Raw genomic sequence first — 25,246 nt, 5'->3', positions numbered from 1 at the left:
TGCATTTATTTAGTGCTCGTTTTATTTTCCTTGTATTAAATTTTATCATTTCTGTCTCCTATCTACTAGGAATCTTGCATTTTTATCAATTTCATCCCATCTTGCACATAGTAAACACTCAGAAGAAGCTTGTGAAATGAAATGAGTGATCCCCAAATCACATTTCAACCTTTCCCCTTTGACCTATGGTACAATAATGATTAAAAAGTGAAATGCTCCAAAGGTAGGCAACCAGAGATAGAAAGACATAAGGGACCATTGGAAACCATCAACCAGATAATCAACCTCAGAAAAGCGGATGTCTGTATGTATAGCTGGTTACTTACAACAATAAAATACAACAAAGCAGCCTGGAAACCAGAAACTTGGCATTTTAATTTAAGAACTTTCATATTTCCTCGATAACTGTCTGTTTCACATAAATAATGTCCACTTGTAATATTTGTATTTCCTTGAAACACTTAATCATTTAGTATTTAATGAATTATTGCCTGCACCGTAAAAAATAAGCTGGTCTTCTTTTTAAGCAATTCAAATTTTTATTGGTTTTGTTTACCTAACAAGAAATCAGCCACTATAGTAGTTGCCACTTTAAGTGACCACAGAAAAACAAAATATATAATTATTTTATGTGGTTATGTTACAAGTTTATAAAGTTAGCTTCAGCATACCCAGGTTTTGCTATAAACTGTATTCTTTTGGCCATACATAAGCTGTCAATACTAAAAGATGTCTGAACACGCACCCAGATTAGCAATGTATAAAGGAGAAAGTAGGCTAAAATCACTTGTAAATCTTTTAAGTTTTAACATCCATACCAACGCTATTTTTGTCCTTTGCTATATTATGCAGTCCTTAATACCAGGAAAGATGTTTTAAAGTTAAATAGTAGCACCTTTTCCTATATATTGGTTTTAATCATGCCAAAAAATCATGTTTGTTTCTTACCAACCTTTATCAGTATGTTCACATTTTGAATCAAACATTTTTAGAAATGTTACTGAACACAATTTTATTATAAATAATGCATGGATGTACTCTGCGTGCAGTTCAAAATTTGGCAAGATGATTACAGACCACAATGCTGACATGCAGAAGGAAAGGGTATTAGGATGTAAACGAGGAGGAAGAAACAAAATTCAGTACATGGTAATAAAAACGATCTGAAATTTGAATAGGTATAAAACATATTTTAACAAACTGCAAAAATATTTGTGACTCAACGTTAATTTAAAAACCAAAGTCTGAAAGGTCTTTTGTGATGACAGGCATCTGAAAAAGTGATCAGGAAGAAATTAATAAACAAGACTGTGAGTGATTTGTAAATAGAATCCATGTGGCATGTGAATTAGTTATTGTCCTTTCTTTTTGGCCACATTGTTGGGGTTTGATTTACTATATCATCACATTAGATGCTGGCAGAAAACAGCATTGCTAGCTTATTTCCAACATGTGGCCCTGGGTTACTAAAATAAAAATGTAGAAACTCTGTTGTATTTTAAGACAGAGTTAAAGCTCTTGGGCCCAATTTGTTCCTGAAGTCACTCTGAGAACATTGCAGTGTGTTTTGCTGGAACAGAATCAGGACCTTTTGCACTGATGTGACGGGGCAATGACGAACGAACGTCAGGCTAAGAATGGGAATCTGTCCCCATGGGTTTCCTCCCCCCTCACCTCATTTCCTCTCCCTTCCGTTTTCTCTTGTATGTATTTTCACTCGCATCTCATCCCAAGTTAACCTAAGGCACCTTCCTGGGGAGATGAAAGAATTAGGCAAGAATGCACAAAGTACGGGGTTTTTACAGTCTCAAAAAGCAGTTTTGCCTGTAAGTGACAGAAAAACACCATGTCAAGAATTCTTTTCTATTAGTTATTTACAAAAAATAATATAAAAATTAGTAATAAGCTTTATAGGTAGCTGTTAAATTGACTAATTTGTGTGATCTTAAAAAATAGTCAGTATTTTAACTATCATATTATACATATGCTGGAGACCATTTTTATTACAGCATGGGTGACAGACGATGCTGGCTTCTCCTTTGTCAAGTGGACCCTGCTCCAGCGACTCACATTCTGTCCATTACGGGGTTACTGGCATCTCTCCATTGTAAAGGTATGAACACTGGGGCCTGCCCTTCATTTAATCATCTACACGTTGTGTATTGTAGCTAAGTAATTACAGATGACAAAACTAAACAAATAGTGTTTAAATTACAATAGTGAAAGAAGATGTTTTAATAATCCTGAAAAAATCCTACATAGTATTTTCTTTGCAGAATACATGAATGGGAGATTTCAAAGCAGTCTTCTGGGAGTGTTCCAACCCTTCTCTCTCTTTCTCTTTGTGACATTTGCTCTTCTCCGAATGTAAAAAGTTTCATGATTTTCAAAAACCTTAATCTCTCTTTCTGGTAATTCCTCCTGATCATTTAAATAGGTTTCTAATGTCAAAAAAATACACCAGCTAAACTGCTTTCACATTTTGTGTCCAATTATAGTTCAACCAATGATGTGATACTACGAATAAAAAAGTTCTTTTAAAGAATTTTTAAAATTTTAAGTTGAGCAATTTAAGCTTCATTTAAAAATTCTGTTTTACAGTGACACATTTCTTTTTTTGTATTGGATTTACATTAATTTAAAAAATAAATCTCTTTAATAGGAATTCTGAGTGGGCTCAATTTAGTTGTAAGTGGTGTCTGAACATACTGGAAGTTATTAAGAGCTATATTGAAGTGCTGACTGTAAAAAAATCAAGTGCTTTCACAATGAGGCTTTTAATTCTTGATGCTTTTCTTCTCGTGCTGTAAACAGCTCATAAAATGTCATATGTAACTGTGAGTGTTAAGAAAATAATCACTCTTACATTTTTACATTATTTTGTGCAAACACACAGTTGTTTTGTTTTGGCAAATGCCTCACTGTCTTAATGACTTCTGTCCAAAATAAAGAAGATGAGATTAAGTGAATATTCCTTCATTCAAGATGAGCTGTATTTATTACTGGAACGGAAGTTGTCATATCCGTGATCATTAGCTTTGAACTTTAAGCATGACTGCTTGTCTTCCAAGGACTGTTTTTCTTCAAATGATTGGCACCAGCAGCATAAGCACGACTGTACAAAACAAATAACTCGTTTATATGTTTACATCAGTTACACTCTCATGACCCTTCCTACTTTCTAGGGTTCTGACTTTCTTTGCATGATCCAGAATTCTTGGGCCACTTTCTTTCCATGCTCTCTTATTTTTCTCCTTAAAAACATATAATTACACAAGTAGTATATGACAATTTTTTTAAACTAGAAAATACAGAGAAGAAAAAAATGTATATAATTAAAATACTTCACCTTTTAATTAAAATTAAAAGAGAAAGTCACTCTTAATTCTTGATATTTACCCTTGATTACTTAAGAAATACTCTTAATACTTGATAAATATATAACTCAAGACCTTTTATATGCAAATAGAAATATGACCACACACATACACGCACATGACTGTATATGTGCATGTTTGTGGAAGCATGTGTATAATTTATTTTAATAAAATTGTTATACATACTACTCCATAGACTGCTTTTTCTCACTTGACAGTGTCATAAACATCTTTCCATGTCAATGAGTTTAACATTACATTGCCATTTTTTTCAGCCACATGTTATTCTCATGTTCCTTTTCAGTATTGTTATACAATAAGATTATAAACTATAAAAGTGTTTCAGTTTCATTTATCCAATTTTTTTCTTGGATTTTTTAAAATGCAAAACTTTGTTCATTCTGTTTTCTGAGAATCTATATGCATAAGAAAATGAAATGGGAGGTGCACTGTTTTCTACTCTGTAAAATGAAGGAGTTGATCTTGATGATGTTCTCTTCCAGCTCTAAAATCTATGAGTTTATGAGTGGGTAAAGAATTTTATAGACTGCCTTAGAGTTTACAAGGAAGCTAAGTTCTTGGCTTTCCAATAATGAACTACCAGGGACAAATAGATCACTCCCATATAAGGAGAGGGAACATTTCATTTCATGTTAAATTGTTGAAGGAGTGAAGGAGTGCTTGGATGGGTATTACAAGGCAAGCAATTGAACGAAGAATAATTGCACATATTCTACATCAAGGAGCACATCTCTGCTTTACAAAGAAGGTGGAAAAGAAGAGGTAGAACTTGAATAAAATTTCTTTGCTTGTCTTGTTATTCTTATGTCCATGTGAAAAAGAGACCAACTTAGCTATAATCCAAATTGTGCTGCATAGTCCAAAATCTACCAAAAACAGAAACAGTGTATTTAATTCATGTTTTAGCTCTTATTTTATTATGTGATATCTGTCAGATATCAATGCATGTAATTTTTATTAATTTTATGAACAATTCTATGTTTATAACTGATTGGTTGAGGCAGCAGGGAGTGGTTGACTAAGATTTATAGGCAGAAATCAACTAAAGTGATTTATGAGCAAAAGTCATATTTTAAAAAATCATCCATGATGTAATGCAAGGGAAAATGTAAAACAATTTACTAGATCTCTCTGGATAGAAATATTAATAGTTTGGAAGGGTTACATTTGGTGCCAGATTAAAGGGAGCTTTTCATTTTGGAAAACTCTTACCTTAAAGCAGTTTTTGAATCTTTTGCTCACCAAATACAGAGCTATTGGATTAATGCAGGAATTCAGGGAGGCCATGTTGATGCCAATGTAGTCCAATACCAACAAAAAGCTGTAAAAAAAACCCAAAACATGTCTGTGAAAAATATGCTGCTCTGAGCATGTATTCTTTGCAGACTTTTGTGTTTTTGTGAAGGAAAAAATTACTGATAACAATAGTTTTGACTTTCTCACTGGCCTTTGCTGATAATAATTCCTCTCTCTCTTCCTCTCTGCCTGGCTCTCTCTTTCTCTCATTCTCTGTCGTTGCCCGCCCTCCACCCCCTTGCCCAATTCTCTCTTTTAAAATAAAATCTCATTTGGAAGTGCTGAGGCTGGCTGAAAGAAGGATTTACAAAGTGTAGAGAAGAATCAGACCTGATGTTTTCAATCATGCTATTGACTCATCATTTTGACAACTCTGGCACTCCATTTCCAGGGTTCTTATAAGTCCCCTTTACTCCTTCGTCTAAAATAGGAGCGAAGGTAAAAAAAGGAGACTCTTAATTGCTCCTTAAGGATTAGAAAAGTAATACCCTCTCTTTCTGCCTATGAAAGGGGTTAATGGAAAAACTTCTGAATGGCATTATTTACAAAACAATTTCTATTTTACCTTTCTTACCTCAAAAGTTCACATCTATGGGGATCATTCTGATCATAAAGAGTGTGTTTCAAAATCCTGCTGAGGTGAAGAGGAAGCCAGCACAGGGCAAAGACAAGGACCAGGCAGAATACTGTTTTCGCCACTTCCCTTCTCTGAAATAAAACCACAGTCAGACACTGAATAAATGGTTCGTTATAATCACGGCATTATCCTTGCTAAGCAGAACAGTTAACACTGTTTACAAAAAGTCAGTGTCATTTGTAAAAATTCAGGACAATGAGCTTCAAATTAAATAGTTAATGTGAATTAGAACTAAAATAACTAGAGACTCATTTTAATAAGTAATGGCTCTTTCTAGATCCTTTTAGATTATATAGAATATCTCTAGATAGATAATATAAAAAATATCCCTTGTATATTCAAAAATACCAGAAGCAAGAAAGGGAAATGTGCTTTGGTATATAATTATTTTAGTTTGTTATCATCACAATAATTTTCTTATTCCTAACCATAATTGTAATCATGCCTTAGTACATATTTCTATTTTCTTACCTGCTTTAAGTGATCATTTAAAGCAATTTGCATGCCACTCTTCTTTCTCAACATTTCACAGGTCATCAAGGTATAAAAAAATGCAGTGATGGCCAATGGCAAGCAGAAATAGAAACTAAATAGCCACCAATCCTTAGCATTCTTGTAAAACTACGGTGAAGAGAGAATTTTATGATTAATATTCCTCTTTAAGAAAATCTTACATACCAAATGTTAAATTTTAAGAATGCTTTTGCATAACAAAGGAAAGCATCCCAAAACAAAAAGGCAACCTGCTGATTGGGAGAAGATACTTGCAAACGATATATCTAATAAGGAGTTGATATCCAATATATATAAAGAACTTATAAAACTCAATATCACAAAAACAAACAATCTGATTAAAAAGAGGGCAGAGGACATGAATACATATTTTCCAAAGAAGACATACAGATGGCCAATGGGCACATAAAAAGACGTTCAACATCACTAATCAGGGAAACGCAACTCGAAACCACAGTGAGATACCACCTCACAGCTGTCAAAACGGCTATTACCAAAAAGACAAGAAACAACAAGTGTTGGTGAGGATGTGAAGAAAAGGGAACCCTTGTGCATTGTTGGTGGGAATGTAAACTGGTACAGCTACTATGGAAAACAGTATGGAGGTTCCTCAAAAAACTAAAAATAGACCTACCATACCATCTAGCAATCCCACTTCTGGATATTTATTCAAAGAAAATGAAAACACTGATTCAAAAAGATATATATTACCCCTATGTTCATTGCAGCATTATTTACAATAGCCTATATATGCAAACAACCTAAGTGTTCATCAATAGATGAATGGATAAAGAAAATATGGTATCTACATAAACAATGGAATACTACTCAGCCATAAACAGGAGTGAAATCTTGCCATTTGCAACAACATAGATGGAACTAGAGAGTATTATGCTAAATGAAATGAGTCAGACAAATACTGCACGATTTCACTTAAATATGGAATCTAAAAACAAAACAAATTGAACTAACAAACATAACCAAATAAAAACAGACTCATGGATACAGAAAACAAATGAGTGATTGCCATAGGGGAGAGCCGTGAGAGGATGGGCAAAATAAGAGAAGGGGGTTGAGAGGTAAAAACTTCCAGTTATAAAATAAATAAATCATGGGCATGTAATGTACAGCATAAAGAATATAGTCAATAATATAGTAATAATGTATGGTGATGGATGGTAACTAGACTTAGTGTGGTGATCATTTCATAATGTATAAAAATATCAAATCACTATGTTGTACACCTGAAACTATTATAATACTGTCTGCCAATTATATTTCAATAAAAAAATTTAAAAATCATATTCATCAAGAAATAAATACCTTCTAAATAAAATCCATTTCATAAATACTATATAGAATTTTTCAGGCCACATCTACTGAACAAATAATTAAATACATTAAATGAAACAAACTTTTCCTAAAAAAGCATTTCAATTCTCTAGGGCAGTGTGCTATAATTATGCATAAAATGTAAGTAGTTGGACAAAATTCAAAATATTTGGAAATTCTAATATTTTTGTCTTCACATAAGCAAGTTATCCTTAAGGTGGTCTTTGTGTGAAATACTACATCTGAATATGTAAAGACATCCTAGTGTTTAAGGGAAGTTTTCACTTTTTAACAAGTTTGTTTCATGGGAAAAACAGATATGAAAAGGTCTATGTTAATCATTTAGCTCAGTAATGTATAAATCTAACCTATCAATTAAAAAAAATCAAAACTGCTTAAGACATGCCTTTTCTCTTATTCTTTTTCTGCTCTATTTAAAATTTTTTTTTTAAAAACTTGTTGTTCCAGATTAATCTGCGTCAGAGCAGAATTTAAGTAACTTATGCAGTTCACATTAATGTCCCTCTTTATTCTTTTGATTACCATGATATACACAATTCGTAAAGTATCATGCAGTCTTTTTACCTATAAAATAGAAAATAATCATTGGTGACACTTGGACCAGCCCCCTTTGCTTTAACTCCTCTTAACCCATTCTGTTGGGAAGATCCTTTTACACTAAGGCTCTGTCCTCTGATGACCAGCACTGCCCTTCTTTTTCCTATCTCCTAATTCAATGTTCTTGAATAAATGGCAAAGATGAAAAGTTCTTTGCAATGGCAGCCTTCCCTCTACAGAGAGGACAGGCTTGCTGCTCAGAATCCCGCCATAGCAGGGCCACTTCTACTTGACCATTCGCTGAAGCAGTCATTCTCTCTCAAGGCTGCTGTGTTGTCTTATGCAGAATACGTAGTAGTGGTCAGTCTTTGTGGGGATTTGAGTAGAAAAACTGTAAATTCAGACAGATTCTCTCCTGTGAACTTGGGTTATCTGCATCCCTGAACACCAGGATTTTCTTGGAGATGTAGTGACCCGGCTTCCTGCAGCTTGGGTTGTTACTCACCATTAACCCCGCAGTCCTGGAACTTACACTTTAATTTATGCCAAGGACAGTCATAAATCAATACCTTCCCAAGAAGGGGCGATCAGGGGGAAAATACCTAAATATTTATAAGGCAAGATGGAAAGGGAAAAAAAGTAAAACTTACCTGCATGAAGGCTGTTTTCTGAGTGGGATGAAGCAGGCAGATTCGCAGATAACTTCCTTTGTAGTCAGCGGTAATCATATCAAAACCCACGGCTTCAGGGACAGCCAGAACCACAGAGACCACCCAAATTAAAACAATTTCTACTGCTGTCCATTTTGGAACCCCGATTCCTTTAATTCGACTCCAAGAAGCAACAGCTCGATATCTGAAGAGCAAAATAGAATTGTTTGTCAAGCTGGCAGAGCCTGGTTTTATTGAATTATATAGTTTATTTTCTAAGTTACAGAGCAATCACTAGTATAGTGTCCAGGATATACTTCACTTAAATATTCACTCTTACCTGTCAATACTTAGAGCACACAGACTCAGCACAGTGATGCCCACGGAGGCCTTCTGTATGAAAGGCACCAGCTTACACATCTCGACTCCAAAGGGCCAGTCCTCCGCCAGCAGCTGCATGGAGGAGACATGAAGCTCTGTTAGGGAGACTTTCATAAGGCGCCCTCTCAACTGCATTACTTAGTGGAGAGTAATTAACGTACAGGGTAAGATAGCAAATTCCAGTTCTTATTCTTTTCCTCACGGACTACTCCTTTGAAAAGCACCAGTGTTCGATATATGGAACAAGACAGTGGGCTGGGAATAATGAAAATGCAGCCAGTTCATGAGAATTCGTTATGCGTTTATAGTAGCTCAGGGTCAGGATCTCGACCGTGGGGCCAACTGAGGCCCGTCACTTAACTTCCCCTGACAACACTGAACGTGCGGTGCTGAACACGTCTCTGATACTGTCATGGAGTCTCAAATGCTCAGGTCACGGCCACGTCAAGACATGGGTTAGTTAAAAATAGATGATAAATGTTCCTTAGCTAGAGAGACTAGGCACTCCCACGGAGAACAGCGTGGGCATTCGCCTACTTTTTCTTCACTGTAGTCAGCTTACTTGACTGGATAGTAACTCCGCCACAGTAGGCACACTGCTCCTTGAACACACCAGGCACAATCCTGCCTTAGGGCTTCACTGCAGGTCTTTCCTTATCCCACAGATCCACCTGGCTAACTCCCTTACCTCCTTCAGGCCTTGATCAAATCTCATCTTTTCCACATGACCTACCCTGATCACATTATTAGTACAGCAACCACCCAGGCCTCCAATCTCCCTTACTCTACTCCACTTTTGGTTTTATCTATAGCACTTATCAACTCCTATTGCATATATTGTAACATTTACTTATTTGTTTGTTTAGTTTTTGCTCTCCGGAACTCTCAGAGTACAAGACAGAATATGACCTCTGCAATTCCCAATTATACATGTATTTCTTTCTGTCTGACTTCAGACTATGCAGCCATCTCTTGTTAAACTCAGTTGTTTTCTTTCTTAAGATGACTGGGTGTGCCCCACACTGGCTAATGAATCCCTTTAGGTAAACATCTGGATCAAATGTTCATGAGGTTTTGAAAATAAAGAAAAGTATTTCAAATCTATGTTTTTTTATAAATGTTTTAAAAAGTAACCTTCCAAAAGTGAAAACTATTTTGAAACACAATTGAATCTTTCTGTCCTTTCACTAGTGAAGGTTCTTTCCAGAGTCTGTCAAGCTGGGCGATTGTTCTATAACTAGAATGGCACCAAAGGCTGAAATGTGTATCTCATTACCAATATGACTTGGAGCTCCAACAGGGGATCGATTTCATTTCTAAGTTAGACATGAAAAATTACACCAACATGTAGGACAAATGCTGGCAAACTTACCACAAATATGCTTATTACAGGGTTCTGAAAGCCCACAGAGCCAGTCAGGTAACATAGAGGAATGGAGGGGGCCAGGTGTAAGAAAGTCATTGGTGTTGGGAAGATAATAGGGAGTGTTGGGGTCTGGGGTAAATCTCATCTAAAAGGAGTAGCTGCTAATGAACATGATGTGATTTTTGCCAAGGGACTCTAAATACAAAAATCTCTTGGTTTTTAGACCCCAATTGAAATTTTTATATGAAATCTCACAATTTAAGAAAGTTGTCAACTAATTCATTTTTTTAGAAAAATTGTCAGATAACATTGTATTATCATATTAGGAGAGTATGGTGGGATTTGGGGTACCGTCTTGATAGGCTTCTCAGCAAGGTCTCTCAGAACAGGCAACATTTGAGTAGGGACCTGACTAGAATAAGAGAGTAGGCCAAGCAAAGAGCGTTTTAGGCAGAGGAAAGAGCAAGTGCAAAGGCCCTGAGGTCAAAATAAGCCTGATGAGTTGAAGGGACATTAAGAAGGCTGATAAGGCTGAAGTGGAGTGATCCAGGCCAAGTGTCTAGGATGTGATGTTGTAGAGGTAGGAGTTTGAATGTTTTTTTGAGGAAATTCATTGCTTTTGAACAGGAATATGGCATGATCTTATTTATGTTTTTAAAAAGATCGCTCTGGCTCCTCAATGTAGAATATATTGTGTGGCCAAAAAAGGAAGCTTTCGTGAGAGCTCATGGTGGGCTGGACCGTGTGGTGCCATGGGGCTGAGGAGACTGGGTTATAGACGTACATATTTTAAAGGTAGAGCCAGCAGGACTTGTGGATGGGTTGGATGTAGGATTGACTGAGGAGTCAGGAAACTCAAAGAGGTTTATCATGTGAATGGTGGAGCCATTTATTGAAATGGGGAAGACTCAGGGTACCAAGGTCTGAACCAGCTACAAATTCAAAGTGCTTCAAAAGAACTGCCAGTTACCCTCAGAAATATGAGAACAAAAGGTTCCAGACCAGTTACAAGGACTCTGCCAGGCCCAGCTTGGTGTAAATGATCCAGACCATATTCTGTCTAATCATTCTGGTTGTCCTTAGATGAACTAGGAAAACAAAAAAAAACAAAACTAACACTGATATGGCACTTAAAATGCACTATTCTAAGCACTCTACACATCATCTATCAGTGAATCCCAAAAGCAATCCTAGGAGGTAGTATTACTATTATCCTCATTTTATAGAAGAAAATTGAGGCACTTAGAAGTTTATTGACTTGCTATGTTGGTTCTAACTATGTCCACAAATTCTTTGCTACTCCTCCCTTCAAAAGGTGAAGCCTCGTTTTCCTCCCCTTGAATGTCGTTTGGACTTAACGATTTGCTTTTAACAAGTAGAATGTGGTGACGGTGATGATATGTGACATCTGAGACTAGTTCATCAAAGGCATTTTAGAGCTTCCTCCTTGCACTCTCTTGGGCACTGATTCTGGGGGAGGCCAGCTGCCATGTCAGGAGGACACTCCAGCACCTCCACTGAGAGGCCAACATGGCAAGGAACTGAGGCCTCCTGAAATGACTAGCACAAATTTGCCAGGTGTAGAAGTGAGGGGATCCTCCAGCCCCAGGCAAGCCTTCAGATAACTGCAGCCCCCGCCAATATCTTGACTGCACCCTCATGAGAGATGGAGCCAAAACCACCCAGCTAAGCTGCTCCTGAATACCCAACCCACAGTCACAGTGTGAGATAATAAATGTTGATTGTTTCAAGCCACTAAGTTTTGGGGTAATTTGCTGCTCGTCGTTAGACAACTGATATACTTGTCCTTGGTCACTCACTTAAGTAAGTAGTGTATCCACATTCGAACCCACATGGTCTGATTCTAGAGTCTATAGTGCTTTAGAAAAGCTGACCTTAGAAAAGAGAATGTTTAGAATTAAATCAATATTAGCATTTTAAGGCCCATAGCTATGTGTCAAATAATGGTAAAATATTTAGATGTGGAGTAAAATTTTCTTCTAACCACTTAGCTATTTTATTCATGTCATGTCCAAAAATTTGGATAGTCTCAAGTATTTTATTGTCTCAAACGAATTCCAAACATGCAAATATTAGTATCACACAGGTACAGCCATCAGATGAATCAGGATGAATGAGTGTCCAGGCCACTGCAGGGAAAGAAGTCCAGCCAATGAAAATGAGCTCTGCAGTGAAACCAGGCCCTGTTTTGAGGTTCTATTGTCTTTGGCTCAGCCTAGAAAGTGGATGCTTGCTCTTCATACCACTGGGAGGCCTGCTGCCCAACCTCTGACCCAAGTTATCACAGAGGATAGAGAAACACAAACTGAAAACTCTAGGGATTCTCTTCAAGTGTAACACAGAGATAGTCAGAAACCTAAACGCAATGACAGACTACGGTTTTCTAATCTACCCTTCAAAAGGGAAAGAGACTGCAAAAAAAGGGAGTGTTAACCTTCATCAGCTTCAGTATTTCACAGTTTCAATTCAGACCCGAATGCTGCTCGTCCTGAGAGGTCATAGAAAATGGGGGATGGAGTGCCCACTGCCACTTCTATTATTTTGTAGTGAGAAGGATGATTTTGGCAACCTCTGACTCTCTCAGATCAGAAGGCTTTGCGGAGACATCCAGAAGCCTGATATCCTGTGACAGAAACCATGCCCACGACTGATGCTCATCTTTGTCTTCATGGCCTCCACTAAGAAAGTTTTGGGCAGTTTAGTGCCTGCAGCTTATTTAAATGCAAAGACTTCAACCTCTTGTTTAATGGTAAACAAAGTCCTGGGTGGGGGAAAAGCTGTGAAGTTAAAAAAAAAAAAAAATCACTCTCAACCAAGATGATATCTTTAAAATTCGGTGAAAGAATGTTCTTATAGATTTTTATGATTCCTGAAAATTAATTGCTTCACTATTTGCTGTCAAAAATAATGACTTTCAACAACTATAATTTGAAGTCCAACAATATAACTTTCCTCTTTGTAGAGGAAATTGATTCTCTTTGTTGCCAGAGGAAGCAACTCTAAACCCCACCAATGACACATTCTTATTCTTTATGTTTGGTTGTTTTCTTTGGACTTTACCCCATCAAATTAGATAACTTATGAGCAAGATCTGAATGCTGAAGACAAATCAAGCACATAATCAAACAAGACTCTCTGATTGCAAAATGAATGTTAGAGTTCGAGATTGGTTCCAGGTCCCCGCCACATGAATTAAATTTTCAGGTCTTGTTTAAAGTTAAGTTTGAATATATGTTACCTACAATTTATCAGATGTAGCCAGTTAGAAAATACTCCTATAACTGACACTGTTTTTCACACCGTGAGTCTCATTCACCGAAGAGCTTTTGTTACTGTTAGGTCCTACGAGAAGGTGGTGGCCAATTGACAAATAGCAGCCTATGCTTGTGCTGACCCTATTCCTCTAAAGTCATGCTGCTTCCTTAGCACATTTCTTTTGTATGAATAAACACAAATAAATAAACCCTAGATTGAAAAAAGTTATGACCATACTGCTTATAAGGTCTCTCCTCAAGTATGGCTATGATTTCAAAATTTTATGTTAGGACAGCTGCTTGAGAAAAAGAAAAGGCAACAGAATCCAAAGAAACTGTTTTTACATTACATGATAAAATTATTTTTGAACCATATAGGTTTTTTTTGTTAATTTCTAAAAGGATAAAGAGCCTGAACAGGAAATAAATATCTTTTCTTTAAGGGTATCGTTAAGTGAGTCCTACAAAAATTTCCCCAACCGGGGGATTTACATTTTTCATTTCTCTTTTAATTAAAAATTACATTCTTGAGAAATTAAATGGAGAAAATCCTGTTAATACACACTACTGTTAATACCCAAAGGAATCAAGCCTCATAAAGTCAGGAAATGCCAAAGTTAACTGTCTTGCATTAACAAATGTTCAATTGCCTCATTAACCATACATACCATTTTTTCTCCTATTTTTTTATTGCGAGAACACACTGAGCTTTAACTCTTTATTTGTTTCAGAATATTCTACAACATTTTTAATGCCTAGCACAGTGCCTGGCACACAACGGTCACTCATTAAAGCACCTTGAATAACAGTGGATGAATGAGTGGATGAATGAATTATTTGATCATAAGGCAGAAATCATGTGACGAAACTTTTTTATGAGCTTTTCAGTTCTCATATTTGAAATGAATTCTTTAGAGAAATGAGATGACTGTGTGTTTATTTGTTGTATTGTCTAGTCCATGTCCTCCCCACTTCCAGATGCTCAGGTCTTCTTGACCCATAGAGCCAGGGCCTCGGGGATTGAGGCATGAGGAGGGATGGCTGTTCTCTTGTTGGAGTTTTGCCTCCTGAGCAGGCTGGAAAAGGTGAAAAGCAAAAATTCCTCTCCCACCTCTCTCTCCTACTCAAACCTGTCAGCGAAATGACTGACATAAAGCAGACCCTACTGTTTCTCACTATGTAATGAGATCCTGTGAGGAGTTTTAGTAGTAGAGGATTGTAAATTTGGTGGAGATGGACGCAGTAAGCATAGAGACATTGTAAGAGATTATCATTTAAGAGGGTGGTTGAGCAAAGTATTAAAGATGACAACTAGGGTTACTTTGCCAGATTGCTATCTGCTTCATCTTGCGATGAACTGTGAATATTTCTTTCCAATGACTGGTATTATAGAAACGTTTTTACAGTAAGAGTCAAAAGAGGGAAATAACGGAGTGCTTGTGTTTCACAACTTTGGGAAAGGGTGTATTCTTCTGTTTTTATCTCAGTTTCCTGTAGCAGATAAGAGCTTTTCTGCCTTTGAACTAGTGTTTTTAATAAGACAAGGCACCCCTATTCAAGGATTTCCATGTTAGATCTCCCTTTTTTTTTTTTACTCATCTGTATAGAGAGAATTTAAAGTAAGCCACTGGTCAAGTGCATAGAAAATATTTTCTTGACATACATTGTACCCATGCCCTTGGGGACAAATATCAATTACAAGTTCCACCCTGCATCCATCAAAATGCACTTAATCACTTAAAAGTTGGGCCATGTGAGTTAGAAATATGTGGGTCAGAAATAATGTCAGTTTATCCCCCAGCGGTGCCATTTAAATAGACCACAATGTGAACAGTGCCCCCCAGAGTTGTGCAACGCAGAAGCTCTATCTCTAGGAATCTGTGCATGCACACCCACAAAGCAGAGGGTGTCCCACTGCTCTAGAAAGATTCCTTTGACTCGCTAAAATAGAACGACGACTTCCTGAAGATGAAGTAAGGGTTTTGAAACAAACCTCAAAGAGAAGCAAAGAGATACGAAAGAGATGAAAAATAAATATTTCTTAGGAGAAATTTAAGTTCACCTTAAATATATTTCCCTACCAGTGTTACAGTGAAATTTACTTCTTGTAATAGGCCTATAAAGAAATGTATTGCTACTCTCCTATAATCTGAACCTAAAAAAAATATATCCACAGTTTGTGCTTAAAAACTTTCATTGACACATTACATATTCTGAAAAGATCCAACCAAGAGAAATAATAAATGCTATTTACGACCCTAGCCTACTGTTAGAGTCACTTATCTAAGATGGATTTTCTAAGATCACCATGACACCTGAAGAAACTGAAGAATTATAACCTGATGGCCTCATGGCTCAGAAAGACTTTCAAACTTAATGAATTCAACAAGCCTTATTAAGTAATTTCATGTCTTACTGAAACCTAATTCTATTTGTAGAATATCCTGTGGGACACTGGTAAACTACTATCAGAAAATGTTTGATTATTATGGAGTCTAAAAGCCCTTTAAAATAATTTGAAAACACTGAGTCAGGGGGAAGAAGACAATGTACCGTGTAAACATCCAGAGAATAATTTTCCTCCTCTCTGGAAACGATAGTGAAGCTAAAGAGGAGAGAAGTAGAGAGGGGACAACAGGCAGGAGGCAGGAGTATGGCAGTGAGTCTCAGGGACAGAGAAGAGTTTGAGAAATGCTTAAGGCAACTTGCTCATACATTTCTGACTCAAGAGTGACTCTTGCTCTCTCTCTTCTGCCACTTTCTTGTTCCTTTACATTTTTGCCATAGGGTCTGTATGGAAAGAGAAATAATGAATCTCTACAATAAAAGCCTTAGAAAGAAAAGAAGTCTAAAATTAGAGAAGTTGTCAGCTAAGGTATACCATTCACCACACTCAGCTATCTCCCAAACATAACCAACTTCTTCTTAACTTTGCAAAGTCCTGAAAGAGCATGTTTCACTTAATAAATTACATCTTGCATCTTATTTCAGCTCAGGCTTTATCTGTCAACACCCTTTAAAGCACTTAATCATTTATTAGCATTTGGCATGTTTCTCTAAAAATAATCAACTATAACATATTAGCCACACAGAGATAACCTTATATGGTTTTCTTTGTGAAATGAAGACCATGGCTCGCTGGCCATGAAACACCAGGGTCTTGGCTGTTATCCTCTTGTAAAGCTATGGAAATATCTTCAATCCTGAAAGATTCATTTAAAGTGAGCAAAGGAAAAAATGTAAACTTTTGATAGATAAGTCTCACCATATTGAAGTAAACATTGCTTTGACATTTTAAGATGCTTGGATTTATGGAGTGACCAAGTGGCAGATCAAAGGCAAACACAAGAAGTACCATAGACTTAACCTAGGGAAACTTCAATGTCCAAGGCCAAGAGTTTGCCAACCATCTTGTCACAGGAATCCATGTTTGAAGCAGTGAGTTGGGAATATGAAGTCTTGAGTTTCTGGGTTATTTGAATTCTGCTATTGACCTGTTATTCAGTTATGACCTATATCCTCATACAGAAAGGGGAGCAAACTTTCCCCCATCTTTTTCATCTGGACAGTTACAAAAATATGAGTTACTAAAGCCCACTGCCCTTACACCTTATATATAACATCTTTCGTCAATAAACACTTGTCTGGTATTGACTGTTACAGGTGCTCTGCTAGGTGGGTATGGGGAGTTAGGATTTCTTTGTTAATTGATTTGAGGTCATTCAAAGCTTCCTGTCTTATTGTTTAATAATACTCTTGTAAAAGCTAGTACTTTAAATGCACTTAATTGGTAATCCTTAAAATTTTTTTGACTTTAAATAAGTGAATCTCAAAGGTATCTAGGTTCTGGTTCTGGTTCAAAATTCTTCTGCTACTAAAAAATCTCTAAATATGACTAAAATATCACTAAAATGTCTTAGTTACTTAACTGGAAACGGGAACAGCGTTATTATCTTGGAAAAATTAGACTCCCTGCCCCATGACACCTCTACTTCTTGAATTGCTGAGTACGCATAAACTTCCATTTAAGGATTGCAAAATTATGACTTCGAAAGTTAAATTTAATGCTGTTCCATTAACTTTTACTATTAACTATGAAACTAGTTAATTAATACAGACTTGTTAAGTACTAAAAGTAGTCTAAGATCAGATAGTGAGAAAGGTGATTTTGATCAGAAATATAGTTTTGAGTGTGTCACAAACAGACAATGTCTGATTACCTGACAAGGTCACTTTACTCGAAACTCATTTGTGGGTTCAGTGAAGCAATTCCACATTTTGACACGCCAGCATTTTAATGTTAGATGCACCCCACCTTAACTAGTTAAATGTTAAGGATCAGCAGTTTCGCCCCTCAGAGCTACGAAGGCAGTCTCTTTGCCTCCAATAGCGCCTACAAAGTCTTAACAGCAAAACCATCTAAGGGCACTCCAACGGCTCACAGCCTAAATTTAAAAAGCTCTCCGTCACTACTCGACATCTGATTAAACTTAGATCTTTATTAAACTAATGTCCATTTCAATATCTGTCCTAGTTTATAAGCAGATTGTTTTCAAATGCAGTTTGCTTAAACATAAGGGAAGCTATATTTGAGAATTAATTGTCAACTCATTTATGTAAACATAGTACAAAGAGAGTGCAGTTGTTAAATAAAATCCAGAAATAATTTAAAAACATTATTTACTCAAGAATTTTTAACTACTTGAGAAGTTAAAGAAATTTTAGCTCCAATGTGCACTCAAGGCTTGTTAAATATCATTGCTAAACCAAACAAAGCCAAACCAACTAACCAACCAAGCAAGAACATTAAAACGTTCACAGCGTCCACAAGTACATCAATCTCTTTTGATTCCCACATAGCTTTGACATTGGTGCTCCTACAACTTAGTAGTTAGATGGCCTCTCACAGGCACACACACATCTAAATTACCACACTCATTTTAGTCTATACAGGAAGGACACAATAAGTAGCTTGTGAATAAGGAGATATTCATCCTCACATCAGATACTTAAACATTGGCTTTTGGGTCAGGTACAGATATAAACCACGTAAATATTGGCATGGTGACCCCTGTATATATTAGAGATAGACATTAATACATGTATATCTATGTGGACATGTTACATAAAATAGTGATTCAAACTAAGAGTACAGCAATAACTTTGGGGCACAATATGGCAATATCCATCAAAATTGCAAATGCAGATATCCTTCAATCCAGTAATTCTAGGTCTAGAATTTACCCTTCAGATATAGTCACACGTGTGCAAAGCCGTATGTACAAAGATGTGATTTGTAGTCATGTTTATAATGGCAAAAACTGAAAAAAGAAAACTCAAACACATTTCCATTCATGTTCATACACACACACACACACCCTAATAACATTTATTTATTTCCTTACTTTGTGCCAGCCACTGTGCCAAATGATATTTACCTGTCTACCTATGTATCTACACATTCTTATAACATTTAATATATTTATATATGTATATGTATACACATAAATGCATATATATTTTAAAATACCCTTTTTGGATTGCAATCAGTCCCTTTTCATTTTTCATCTGGATGGTCTTATGTAATGTAGCGTGTAACAGCCCTACTATGTACTTTTGAGAAGGATAAACAAGGCTTTTATTTTCAGTAGTTTACTGAATATTTGAAGTACTTCAACAGCTTCAGTTTTCTGACTGTCTTATGACACCTCTCTAGCCTTCAAGACAAGATTTCCTCCCTGGCACAGGAGACCTGGTGAGTAGATTGACTCTTCCTAGAAGTTTCTGAATACCCAGTTCCTTGAGGGAGTCAAGGCACAGCTGACAGTTTCCTAAGGTGTTTCAGTCCCTCACGCAGTGCCTCCTTGTGAAATCCCGTCTCATTCTACAGTGGTGTCAAGGACTATGGCTTCCAGCGAGATCTGTGACATTTTGTGGTTTGTCAACTTTGTCAAACTCCAGATTTACTGAACTCCAGATTAATGTAATAGATTCACATTGACATTTCTGGGCTCCTGGGTGTTCCAATAGATGGAGTGAGAGGTTCTATGAACCCCCAGAAATTGTAAATGTGTGTGTGTGTGTATATATGTGTATTATAATATATGTTAATTATAATGTATATGTAAATTACCTGTAATAAATTAATTACAGATAATATGTAATATATATAATTAACCGGATTCTCAAAGAAAATTGTAATACCCCACAAAAACAAAATCAGAAATCACTGATTTAGAGATTCAAATCTCCCACTTTAGGATAAATTTAAATGGCATTCATAATTCGCTTATATAACTTTGTGTGAAGTATAATGCCCGGCTACTCTAAAATTCTAAATGCACTTTTTCAAACTTACTTCCATGGTGTCACAATTATTTAGGGGAATAAGTGGCTTTCAACTGGTTCTGTATTCGGTGTTTTGGTAAATAAAGCCTTTAGAATAACAAACAGTGATAGTATCAATGTTATATACTACAGACCATCTGAAGGGGATTTCAGGAGACAGAAATCTTCAGATGATTCAAATTAGAACTAGAAGTGCTTGCCAAGTATCTTACCGTGTGGTAGCGTGTCACATAAACCAGTGCAGTAAATGAGGTCCTAAGAATACTCCAGGTTGGAAAAGAGCATTCCGTGCCCGAGCTCGCTCAGTGCAGGGGGACAGGGAAGATCATAGCTCTAGGGCCAGATGGCCTGGGTTCAAGCCCTAGTTTCATCACTTTCTAGAGGTGTGACATTGGGCAAGTTACTTCTTCACCTCTTCAACAGGTAGTTTCCCCATAAAACAAGGGTGATAACAGTAGCTCCTCCATAGTGTTTGTGGCACTGATTTAATGAAATAAGCTAAGTATCTAATGCATAATAAACGGTAGCCGTTATTATGTTCTCTCTCAAGTGACACATATTTATGCATACTATAAAAATAAACCAAAGGCCACTACATAGGATTCACTGATGGCAAACCTAGTGATGGGACCTAATTCTATGTGATGGATTCATTTATGACCAATATAGATGACTAGATGGTCACATTCGTAATAATTTTGTTTCAGAAGTAAAAACAGCTTTAACAGACTGAATGACTTCAGGCAAAAGGATGTAACTTCTTAGGAAAATCATAAAGGACTTTGAAATGAAAGTAAAAGCTGGGTGCCCCTTGGGAGTCAGATATCCTCTGGCTTATCAAATTTAATAATTTGACCAGACAGAGAAAGTATGATGGTCCTAGAAGAGCTGATGTACATCTGGCCTGGAGGCAACACATCGAAGGAAAATGTCCTCAACCTCACTTTCCATACAGCACTTCAGCTCCTGGCTGACTTATGAACCCTCAGAGTTCATAAGAAGTGGTTGCCTAGCAGGATTTTAGGATTTCTTCTATTTATCCCCCATTTCTGAGAGTGTCTCCTTCTAGGGCCTGGATCCTAATCCAAATCCTATCTGTAAACCTCAGAAATCTCTTGGATTCGCTTAAAGTGTGGCTCTTTGGATTAAGATTTCCAAGAGATTCATGAAAGGCAATTTAAAGGCATGCCTTATGGTGTCTTCTCCTGCCACAAAGATCAAAGTGTCTCCGGCAACCCTTTTCCAATCTAGCCATTTTTTCCTGAGTCCTGAGCCCAGGATTAGCTCTAGGCAAAGCCCCAAAGCACATTCCCAATCCCTTACACTTTAGTTCTGTTTTTATGTTTGACTTTCCACTGCTGAGCATGATACGCAAGCAGAGTTTTACATATTTGCGTATCCTTTAAATTTTCTGGCTCTTTCACTTTGGCTATTTTTCTTAACACCATAAAACCTTAGTCAGTGGACACTAACAGCGTTATTGTAGAGTTGAGGAAACTGAGGCCCAAAGATGCTGGGATGTGTCCAGAGTCCCAAAGCAATTTGGAGTCAAAAAGTGTGGGGGTTTATGTCCTGCCTTAGCTGTCTATCTCCTCTGATGCCCCTGGTAATCAGACAGCAATGTTAGCCGCTGAAACTGTTAGGCACTCTACATTGAGTGCTCTTTATCTTGTCCGCTAAGTAATCAACGAGGTGCCACTTACACATTGGAACCTGACGGATTTGGGTCTGATTTCCACCTCCATCTCTTTCTCATTGTGAGACCTTGAACATCCTATAAATCATCTGTAAAATAGAGTAATATCTCCTCGTGGGTTGTGGGAAGGAGGAGAAAAGGAAAGTAACACATCTATTCCAGAGCTTGGCCCCCTGGAGGCATTCAATATAGAGTAGGTGCAGTGCAGTCATTCAGAATAGTGAACTGTGTTGTGTACTCACCAGTCTGGGTCTCCTTCTTGTAGGTCATTTGCTTCCTAAAAACCTATTCCTATTCTAGCCCTTATGCTTTCAGGGCCCTCCAAGAAAATGATTCCCAAGGTTAGTGTACAAATGAATCACCTAGGCATCTTAAGATGCAGATTCTGGGGCCGGTCTGTGGCCGAGTCGTTAGGTTGGAGCTGGAAAGATGTTGTTTGAATTGATAAGGGCAGACACAGCATCTACTAGGGTTTAGGAAATCATCCAACTGCGAACAGGAAGAGGAAATGCTGACTTACCAAAGGTTTGTGAAGTGTAGTCATCATTGTTAGGAAGTACTCATACAACTTAATTTATTTACTACTCTGCCCATTGCCTGCTGTGACTAAGGCCAGTTCCTGCATATAAGAAATTCACAGTGTCTTTTTTTTTTTTTTTTTTTTTTTAAGGAAGATTAGCCCTGAGCTAACATCCACTGTTACTTTGGTGGCCAGGGCTTAGCAGATTGAGATTCTGAGCACGGACCTAGTACTGCTCATCAAGCCATGCCGAGGCAGCATCCCACATAGCAGAACTAGAAGGACCTACAACTAGAATATACAACTATGTATATTCTACATAGTTTGGGGGAAAGAAATAAAAAGAAGAAGATTGGCAACAGATGTTAGCTCAGGTGCCAATCTTGAAGAAAAAAAGATGCAGATTCTGATTTTGTCAGTCTGGGGTGGACTTGCAGCTCTAACAGGCTGTCAAGTGATATCAACCCTGCCAATCCATGGACCACACTCTTTTGGTGAGGAAGATTGGCCCTGAGCTCACATCTGTGTCAGTCTTCCTCTATTTTGTATGTGGGACACTGCCACAGGATGGCTTGACGACTGGTGTCTAGGTCCACCCCTGGGATCCAAACCCTGAACCCGGGGCCGCCAAAGCAGAGTGCAGGGACTTCACCACCACCCCGCCAGGCTCTCCCCTAGGCCACACTTTTGAGTAGAAAGAACGTACCCAGTGAGCTGGACTTAGGGACTAGATACTTCAGAACCAATGGTTCTCAAACTTTACAGTTCATCATAATCACATGGAGGTCTTGTTAAAATACAAACTACTCTGCTCCACCCCAGAGTTTCTGAATCTAATCTTAGTAGGTCTAAGGTGAGGCCACAAGATGTCATTTCTAACAAGTTCCCAGGTGACGCTGATGCTGCTGGTCTGGGGACTACACTTGTTCTAGGCATAACAGAAGGCTACAGAATACCAGAAGAGAATTTGGCTCCAGTGATTACTGACTTTTAGGAGGATCTTCTTGAGTAAGCTCCCAGCAAAGGCTCGCCCATCTCCCCCTTACTAACCCGGCCCCCACAGTCGAGATATTAGCAGACTTTCTTTACCTTGTAGACATTGATGGGGATGTCAATGATGATGTGCAGCAAGTCTCCCAGAGCCAGGCTGGCGATCAAGATATTAGGGCCGTTCCGCATGCACTTGTTCTTGTAAATGATTCTCAGCAGTGTGGAGTTTCCGATGATGCCCAGCACGAACACTAGGCAGGACACTACTGTGTTGATGTACTTGAAAGTCTCCTTGATCTCGATGGTTCTTTCGCACGGGGGAGGAGGGAGGGTGCGTGGCTGGGCTCCTGCCGTCCTCCCTGCTTTAGGCATTTGCGGAGGTGCTGATGACCGCGGCACGCTGGCGTTGGACCCCGTCGGCCAGGAGGTCTTAGTGGGGGGCGTCATTATCTCTTCAGACCCCAGAAGTGGCGGAGTGGCCCTGGCCGGCGGGAATCTCCTCTCTTCTCCCTGGACCCCTGCCACGCCGCAGGCAAGGATCAGCGCCACCAGAACGCGTCCACACAGGGTTGGCAGAGGCTGCATGCTGCTGCCTGCTCCAGTGGGCGTCAGGTGGCCGCTCCGCAGCTTTCAGACTCTGGACATCAGCAAGGGAAGGAAGATAGGACGCTTGGATCAGCTACCCCAGCCACGCCCCTGCAAACCGCTAGCGCAGAGCGCAGAGCTCAGCTGCGCCACTACTATCAGCGCGCAAAAGTAACTCAAGTTGGCGCGCCAGCGGGAAACTCTGGCGCGTGTGACCCGCCTGCGCCGGTCAACTGTCCTTTTAGAACCAGCTTTCTCCGTGTTTTTTCTTCCCTCCGTTCCCCCACCCCTAACCCTGGGTAAATGATTCGCAGTGAGGCGGGGCATTCTGGAAGGGGTGTACCAGGGAGGGAAGGATGGGTCTCCAAGGCAAAGCTCTGAGCTCCTTGGTGTGTCCGGAGGAAGCATGTACGTTCTGGCTAGGCTAAGGACGCGTGGGCTCGCGGGGAATTACGGCACCTACAGGCCAAGGGCATATGCCAATCTCTGCATTTTGCTCCACAGGGAACCCGGATACCCGATGTCTGAACAAGACTCCTCACGGCGGGTGAAAGCTGCTCCGCCTGGGCTGCCCGCCCTCTGGTTCCCCCTGCGCCCGCAAGAGTGCGCGGGCTGACTGGGAAAATCTGAGAATTCTCAACTCGGTCCGACTTGGGAGCGTATCAGCCTTTACTCGGAAGCTTCTGTCTCCTCCAAGTGGCTTGAAACACTTACGCGCTCTCCTTTACTCCAACCTCATCTAATTCGCTCTCTCTACTTAACTTTTAAAAAAAATATCTTCAAACTAGTAGACCAAGCCGAAGCCCCAGGACAAGGTTCAATCACCGATATTAATTTAACACCAAGCCAGAATGTTTACCTCGCGGATCCGACGCACCAGGCGCAGAGCGACGAGCGGGGACTTTCTTCCCTGGACGCGCTCGGCTCCCAGCTCGGTTCCAGTTTTCTCCTGGAGCAGAGCACGCCTCCCTTCAGCTGCAGGCGGGTCTGGCTCTGACGAAACGCCGAGGGAATGCCAGACAGTGTAGCCTCCACAGCGTGCTCGGGGTCTTTGCTGTCCCTAGACAAGTACTTTTATTCATTCGTCCCTTCCCCATCAATCACAGCCAGACTCCTCCCGCGCCTTGCGACCGCGCCACAACCTCTCCCCTTGGGCGATGCCTGGACAGCATCAGCAGGAGCTACCCATTGGAGAGGGCAGTCCTCCGCCAGAGACGCATCCTGAGAAGCTGTTTATTTGTCATAGTTCTAAGTTCTTCAAAAGACAAGCCTAAATCAAGGGCAACTTTTCACGCACCCCGCGACGCGCTGGGGAATCCAGACTAGAACAGGACTCTCTGTTAAACGTGTTAACCTGGACTTTTAATGACAACTGTGCCTTTTCTTTCTGGTAAATATCCTGCTATGATATCTAAGACCTGGTTGGTTTGGGGGCGCTGCTCTTTGCTCCGTTTTTGTTTTTGCCTTAAGTTTCTAGTCCACATCCGCCCCAACACGGAGGAGCGGGATCCGATCCTTTCTTCTCAAGCCCTCGCTCACTGCCCTCGGAGAGGACTAAAATTTCTCCCTCGTTTCTCTAGCAGTGGCTATTCTCTCTTCCTCTTATGTCTTGAAGAGTTATTGTCAGGCCATCTCAAGGATGTTTATACTGTCGAGGGACCTGATACCTATAGGGGACATGAAAATAATCAGAAAGCTACT

The 25,246-nt window shown here is 38.9% G+C and overlaps 1 protein-coding gene across 2 annotated transcripts; it reads right to left on the bottom strand.

The window, feature by feature from the left end:
• EDNRB (endothelin receptor type B) lies at positions 1-24,848 on the bottom strand. 2 transcript variants are annotated; one of them, XM_046664874.1, is made up of 8 exons: positions 24,405-24,848; positions 23,060-23,597; positions 8,725-8,837; positions 8,385-8,589; positions 5,803-5,952; positions 5,269-5,402; positions 4,611-4,719; positions 1-3,115 (listed from the first exon to the last, which is right to left on the bottom strand). In XM_046664874.1, exons 2-8 carry the CDS (start codon positions 23,543-23,545, stop codon positions 2,981-2,983), a joined length of 1,332 nt encoding a protein of 443 aa, XP_046520830.1. In that variant the 5' UTR covers positions 23,546-23,597; positions 24,405-24,848; the 3' UTR covers positions 1-2,980. The 2 variants fall into 2 exon arrangements, with proteins under 2 accessions (XP_046520830.1, XP_046520831.1); XM_046664875.1 differs by lacking the exon at positions 24,405-24,848 and having other exon boundaries at positions 23,060-23,746.
• Positions 24,849-25,246: the final 398 nt, after the last annotated feature.

This window comes from Equus quagga, chromosome 6 (genome assembly GCF_021613505.1).
Source record: "Equus quagga isolate Etosha38 chromosome 6, UCLA_HA_Equagga_1.0, whole genome shotgun sequence".
In the NCBI taxonomy this organism is placed as follows: Eukaryota; Metazoa; Chordata; class Mammalia; order Perissodactyla; family Equidae; genus Equus; species Equus quagga.
This window is presented reverse-complemented; position numbering and strand designations above follow the sequence as displayed.

Excerpts from the sequence above, each read along its gene's own strand:
- EDNRB (XM_046664874.1), bottom strand. The coding sequence starts at position 23,545 with ATGCAGCCTCTGCCAACCCTGTGTGGACGCGTTCTGGTGGCGCTGATC. Across the intron at positions 5,953-8,384 it reads AGAAAACAGCCTTCATGCAG|TTTTACAAGAATGCTAAGGA; the intron begins GTAAGTTTTACT and ends TCTTCACCGTAG. Across the intron at positions 4,720-5,268 it reads CATAGATGTGAACTTTTGAG|CTTTTTGTTGGTATTGGACT; the intron begins GTAAGAAAGGTA and ends TTTTTTTTACAG.